The 6,703-nt window shown below is 44.0% G+C and overlaps 2 protein-coding genes across 5 annotated transcripts in view; one reads left to right on the top strand and one right to left on the bottom strand.

The window, feature by feature from the left end:
• ACACA (acetyl-CoA carboxylase alpha) overlaps window positions 1–6,703 on the top strand; it is a 127,061-nt gene that overhangs the window by 12,606 nt on the left and 107,752 nt on the right. For all 4 annotated transcript variants that reach the window (XM_027698760.1, XM_027698758.1, XM_027698759.1 and 1 more), the window contains exons 2-3: window positions 2,699–2,745; window positions 3,911–4,163. In XM_027698760.1, coding sequence (XP_027554561.1) covers window positions 3,937–4,163 — 227 coding nt within the window. In that variant the 5' untranslated portion in view covers window positions 2,699–2,745; window positions 3,911–3,936. The remainder of the gene's footprint in view (window positions 1–2,698; window positions 2,746–3,910; window positions 4,164–6,703) is intronic.
• The window catches only part of TADA2A (transcriptional adaptor 2A), a 44,037-nt gene that overhangs the window by 35,645 nt on the left and 1,689 nt on the right, over window positions 1–6,703 (bottom strand). The window contains exon 2 of the mRNA XM_027698771.1: window positions 2,540–2,541. The gene's annotated coding sequence lies outside the window, so the exon portion shown is untranslated. The remainder of the gene's footprint in view (window positions 1–2,539; window positions 2,542–6,703) is intronic.

Here is a 6,703-nt window from a genome sequence, read left to right as displayed (position 1 = left end):
GGTGTCATCTCTTTTTAATCTGTTTTTACCTTTTTTTCTCTACTGGGTTCCTTCAGGTAGGGCAGTGAGAGCACAAATCCAGTTCATCACTTTTAGGTGGTTTGTGTTGACCAGCAATGCCACAGATCCCTGGGCTTTAATCAGGAGACCTTTAAATACAACTACTCTTATTCCTTTCCTCTCTGTTTGACATATCAATATTATAGAAGTATTATTCTGATTCTTTGAAAGAACCTACAACTCACTTCCACTGAAACATTGATGTTCTTTTTACAGTGGATTTGCCTTCAGAATGGGATGGTTTGGAAAGATAAGAAACTTTCATTTCCATTATCCAGGTTTCATGCCTGGGCGTATTTCACAATAGTAAAAGTGATCTTAAAGTGCAACTATTATAAAACTTCTAAAGTCTTGTATTCTTACACGTGCGTTTCACTGTCAAGCCAAAAAGGTGACTAATGGTAGTAGCAGAGCTGTGGAGGAGTGAATGGGGGTTTGTTTCACCTCAGGCAGAACCAGACACGTCACATTTTGAGTTGGGATTGCAGAGCTGTCGCTGCTCGTGGTGTGAGCAGGATTTGGGTGTTCCATGGCCCACTAGAGCTGACAATCCAGATAATTTTGGTTTTCAGGGTCCAGCTCAAGGGTATTAAGACAAACAGTGTGTGTGCAGTGGTTCGTGGCACACGAATTTATCTTGGTGCTCAGCTGAATTCAAGGTGCTTCTCAGGAACTGTGGCAATTACACTTCAGAGCCAGTGCCATGTGCAGAGGTGTATAAATATGATATACCCCTATATTTGTACACATATTATACACTTCTGTATTTGTATATATGAAATATACCTCTTTATCTGTATATATGAAATACTACTCTGTATTTGTGTGTATAACTATATTTTTGTGTATATATAATATGCCTCTTTATTTGTATATATACAGAATAACAGTGTACAATGCACATTCCGTTTGCAGCACTGAAATCCAGAGGCTCCAGTGAGGAGATCTCTTAGAAAGTCCATGTTTCATTTAGCCCCAGACAATGCCGAAATTAATTTAAATATGAATAAGGAGTCTCAGCTGTGCTGAGAACAAGCCAAGCTTATCACTTCAGTGCTGATTGCAAAACCCCAGAGGAACTCCTGGCTTTGGGACTGGGCTCCAAGGGGTTGGAAGTGCCTTGGGAAATAAACCTGAGTGGGGTTTCGTGGATAACTGATTTCTTTGGAGCAGAGTTGGACAAACCAGGTGTTGGAGTCAAGTTGTTTGAGTGTGGCAGTGGGATCATTCTCATGGAATGTTTGAGTGAAATGCTTCACTCTTCCTGCTCCCCTGCTTCCAAAAAAAAAAAAAAAGCCTTGAAATTTCCTTATTAATCTATTAGTTATTGAAATTAGAAAAGGTTTGTCTTCCACGAGATAGAGTTGGAGTTAGTTTGGCTGCATCCCAGAACTCTTCGGCGCTGGTAATTGTGCCAACAGTAAATCTGTCAGGATGAAAAACTTCAGGAGTGATCTGATGCCAGGATAAACATACACATAAATACTGTCTTCATGTTTACATGCACAAACAACATTTGATTCGAGTTTTGTGCTGTCTGAGCACCTCAGTTAAAGAAATCTCCCTGCATGGTTTGGTTTGCACATCGCAGGTGGGTACAGAGACTTTTTGGTTCTGCTTTCCCTTCTTCTCATCTCTACCCTCAAAACCAGTTTTTTTTTAATGCTTTTAATGTCCATGTGGGGCAGATATTTGTGACTTTTCAGTTATAAAATGGTTAATGATGTCTCTGTCAAATGAAGTGCCCGTGGCCACAGGGCAACTGGAGTTTGTGGGAGGACTTGATGTCAACACAGGATTTGATCTAAATAATTCAGTCAAGTACATTCATGGTAAAAGTGCATGAGCCAGTTGGATGAGTTTTTAATTCTCAGTTACTGATGGGAAGCAGGGATTGCTCTGGCTGCAGATGCTTTTCTGGGCTCTCATCACAGCCACCATCACATCCCATTTGTGGGATGACCCGAGCCAGGTCCTTGTGCCGCTAAAATTGTTGTGTTCATGTCGAGCTGCATCCCTGTGCTTGGAATTAGCAGGACTGATGAGTTTTTCCCACCAGTTCAGGGTGTCAGTGTGGTGTGGGAGTTACAGGTATCAAACAGTCTGTTCTGCACAGGGAAGACCCTCTTGGGAGGTTGGGGGTTCATGTCCCCTCATCTCCTCCTGGTCTGTGTTGCTCTACCACAGTTTGATGGATGAACTATTGGGTTTTTCACTTAAAAATATGATATGCCAGCAGTGTCTTCTAGCCACCAGCTTTTCCCGAGGCTTCTAGTTGTCACTGGGATTTGCTCCTTGGGGTTCAGCTGCAGTCAGCCAGCAGATCAGCAGCTGGCAGGCAGAAAGTTTGACACAACAAACTGGCACCACACGTCATTTCTTTCAGAAAGCAGAACTTAACACACAGGTGGGACGGTCAGGTGGGTGCTGACACCTCGCTCAGAAGCTTCCAGAAGGATGGACTGGCAGGAGGTACCACGGCTGGAGTTGGGCATTGCAGTCTCAGCTCTTGGGTCACTCTGTGCCTGTGGTTATTCCAGGACAGTTCTGCCTTCAAAGGCTCCCAGCCAGGAAAACACACAGGGAATATGCTTCACAGCAATCCTAATACTTATTTCCTAATCCTTTTCTTTTCCAGTTCGTTTTGGGAGTGGATAACTGCTCAGCTTGCGAGGATAACAAGAGGTTAGTGCATTCCTCATTTTCTGATGACGTGTTTCCAGCTCGCTGTAGTTGTCACATAAATGCATCAAACCCCAGCAGAGCAGGGGGTATCAAATCTCCATTCCCCATCCACCTTTGTGCTGTGAGGGGCTCCTTTGTTTTCCACATCTGTCGTGGCTCTTTCTCAGTTGTAACTGTTCTTTTAATTTTGAAGAAAATGCTTTAATTCCCCATTGGAACACTGGAACACTCAGACCCATCCCTGGAAGAGTTCAAGGCTGGGTTGGACAGGGCTTGGAGTTCTCCATATTCAGAGATTCTTCCTTCTTTATATAATGATTTTTTAATGGAAAACGGAGGTCTGAACTTTTGTATTTTCCTCTGAGAGTTGTGAATAATGCCATTAAGTTTAAATACATTAAATACCTTCAGTATATTCAATAATTGGCAGGGATGACCTGGGGCCAAGAGGTTAAAGTCAGGGTGAGGTCACAGGCCCTCCTGGCTGGCAGACCAGCTCAGATTCCTAAAAGAATCCTAAGAAGCATGAGATTTTCTGAAAAGATGTAAGAGATAATGTGTCTTGCACCTTGCAAGGGCTGGGAAAAGGATGGTTTTGATCAATCAAACCCATTATTTGATTAGAGTAATTAATGATATGTCCAATACCTCACAAAGTGAGTCCTGGAGTTCAGATCCTGTTGAAACACAAATTTTTAATCCTGGAATGGCTGAAGTTGGAAGAGCCTCTGGATTCCAAGCCCTGTAAGCAGGTTCATCTGGAGCAGGTTGCCCAGGACCATGTGCAGTTGGGTTTTACATGTCACCAGTAACTAACTAAAGAACAACAGTAAAAGAAGAAATTGGGATTTCTAGTCCTACATTTGTCTGTAGGTTTGGGGTTTGGTGTGAGGTGTTTTTGGGTGGTTGAAGGGCCTCCTTTAAGTGACCAGCTCTTGGATCTCAGAGTCTTTGTGCAAACAGAGAAGTCCTTGTGCAAAACAGAAGTCAGAGAAGTCCAGAACTGTTCTGGATCCTGGATCTGTCTGGGTTCAGCTCTGACATTCCAACCTTGCATTTCCCGCCAGAAGTGAACCAGAATTCCTCCCCCTTGTCCCTCAGTGGCAGGAATTGACCTCAGATTTGTTTGTTTGTTTTTTTTTTTCCTTTCCTTTGTCCCTTGCAGTGCTGAGAGCCCAGTTTGGGGGAGCCATGGAAGATTCTTCCCAACCCGATAAATCCCTGGAGCCGAACGCCCACTCCCGCTTTGTGATCGGCTCCGTGTCCGAGGATAACTCGGAGGATGAGACCAGCTCCTTGGTGAAACTGGACCTGCTGGAGGAGAAAGAGAGGTCCTTGTCACCTGTGTCTGTCTGCTCGGACTCCCTTTCAGACCTGGGGCTTCCAAACACTCAGGACAGCCTGACAAGCCATATGAGGTATGGAAAAGTGGTTCTCCAATCTTTTTACCATTCCAAATATTCAGCTTTATATCCAGGTTTGGCTTCAGATGGTTTTGTTCTGCCAAGACATGCTTCAGTGTTCTGTTTCTGAATGACCTCTTGTATGTTCACCTGTATCAAAACCTTCAATTTTCCATTGGTTTTAGTGGAATATCTGTGCCTGAATTCTTTAAGCACCTTCCAGACATCCCAGCTGTTGAGTGTTAGGGCTTGGCTATCCTGCCTGGTTTGTCCTGGCTTTCAGAAAATGGAAATGTGTTGACTGAGATGTTTAAAGTTTTCACTTGTGTCTGTTTGTTGAGACAAGGACAATATTTGCTTGTTTTGTCTTTGCACGGAATTTGCTGCTTTGTGTGTAGCCAGAGAATTGTCATTGCCCCTGGGTGGGATCAGTGACTCCATATTGGAATGTTTTTTTTGGTTTGGACAGAGAAAATTGTGATGGTTGTAGAAAACATTGGTGTCCCTCAGTGTGGTGATAAACCAAGACTTAATGTGGTCGCTGCTGCCTGAGCTCAGGGAGGGGTTGGTCTCAGGGCTGCTCCACTCCTACTCCTGATTCTTTGTGCCCCAAATGAGCCATGAGTTGGACTTTGGAGATATTTCCTTGTGCAAAGGCCCCTTTATTTTTAGGTGTTGCTGATTTGCATTCCACTATGCAAATCATAGTGGGATGTGCCTGTTGGATTTTCCCTGATGCAGTCTGGATATCTTGTGTTTTTTGGGGTGTCCAGACCACAGTTTCTGTGATCTGTGATTCTAACTGATAAATTTAATATAAATTTGGGTGTTGGAATGGATCCTTCCCAAAGCCCAGCTTCTTACCTCCTTCAGGTTTAACAGAGTTGCTCACCATCATCTGAATTCCCACTGCCCTGCAGTTGTTTGTTTGTACTCATTCTATTTATGAAAACATAATTTTGGACGGTGTTAAAAGGCTTCCTAACATCCAAATTGGATGTCCCTTGTTTCCCAGCATTTTTAGCATGCAAGGAGGGAAATTTTTACTTAGTATTTATTTGTCCTTGACATCTTCCAGCTGGATATAATTTACGAAGATCAATAAGGTGATGGTTTGTTCTGGTGCCCACCAGTGTGGGGTTCTCCCAGCAGATCCTCCCCGTGGTCAGAGCCAAATCTAGGAGAGCTTCCCCTTGCTCTGCTCTTTCTGCCTTTTGACAAGGTGCCATCCCATTCCAGGAACACACAGGACAGCCTGAATCCCACCCCAGTTTTTACTGGACAGTCCCTCACTACCTTTACTTTGTTGCTGTTGAAGAAGCGGTTCATTCCAGAAAGGTTTCTGGGTTTGCCAACCAGCAGTAGATATTTATACAACCAACTACTCCTTGTTCTTCTGCTTTGCTGGTTTCATTGCTTGTGCAAAGGGATTTTAATCTCAATTTTTTTTTTTTTTGGTGATTCCCTTCCCACTTTTGGGAGAAGCTTCTGGAAACACAGAAGAGTCAAGCAGACTCTTGAGGTTGGGGCAGAAAGGGGGACAGCTGTCTCTATTTTAGAGGGTTGTCATAGTCCTCCTGAGGACCATGTTCAGCCAACTGGCACTCACACCACAGATATAAAACCCTAAAGCAAATTTACAGAGGGTTACCTTTCCAAAGCCTGCCAGTTGCAATGATTTGCCAGCACGAAAGGTAATTCTGAAGCAGGAAACTGTAACTAGATATATTTTAGGAACAGGAGAACTTGGATGAGCACCTAACCATGAATGTGGAAAGAGACAATGGCAGAGAAAGAAAATCAAGCAGTTTCCAGGACACTGCCTGGCACCAGAGAGCCCTAATGCAATAGGGGTGCAACCTTGAGCACCTCTGTTGTAACCTGCTTGCTTTGGCAGTCGCTTTTGGGAGCTCTTGACTTCGAGTTAAATTGGAGAGAAATGCCAATTCAAATAAAAAAAAAAAAGTTACAGCATTATGGGCTGTTTTTCTAAGATAAACTCAGATGGGTTGAAATACTTATCAGGATGGCTGTCCCCTTTCACCAGGAGATTTCTAAACCGTGTTTGCAGATGGAGAAACTGAGACAAAGACAACAGCAAAGGCAAGTTCAACAACTTGCCTGGAGTCCCTCTGTGACAGTGAGTTCTTGGAACACAGGTGCTCTTGCTTCCAGCATCCTTTGGTGCTCACAGAGGTGCCACACTTGGTAAAGTGACAAGGATGAAGTCGGGGGAGTTCTGCACAGTTTGATCAGGGGGTCACACGAGGTGCAGGTTCTTTTTGAAGACGTGGCCAAAAATCTTTACATTTGCTGGTTATTTTCCCACAGAATAAAAGTAGAGATGGCTCGTCCTTGAGGTGAGGGGCTTTGCTGCAGAGGAGCCCTTCTGAGGGAAAAATCACAGCTAAAATTCCCTATTAAACTGGTTTTTGCCTCAACCCACGAGTTTTCCGGCTTTTACCCTTTGGATTCTCCCCCCAATCCTGCTGGTGGGGAACTGTGAGGGCTTGGCTGCTGGGGTTAAACCATGACAGCAGGTGTGTCTGAGCTGG

This window comes from Neopelma chrysocephalum, unplaced genomic scaffold (genome assembly GCF_003984885.1).
Source record: "Neopelma chrysocephalum unplaced genomic scaffold, ASM398488v2 Primary Assembly neopelma1_132, whole genome shotgun sequence".
NCBI classification, from domain to species: Eukaryota; Metazoa; Chordata; class Aves; order Passeriformes; family Pipridae; genus Neopelma; species Neopelma chrysocephalum.
This window is presented reverse-complemented; position numbering and strand designations above follow the sequence as displayed.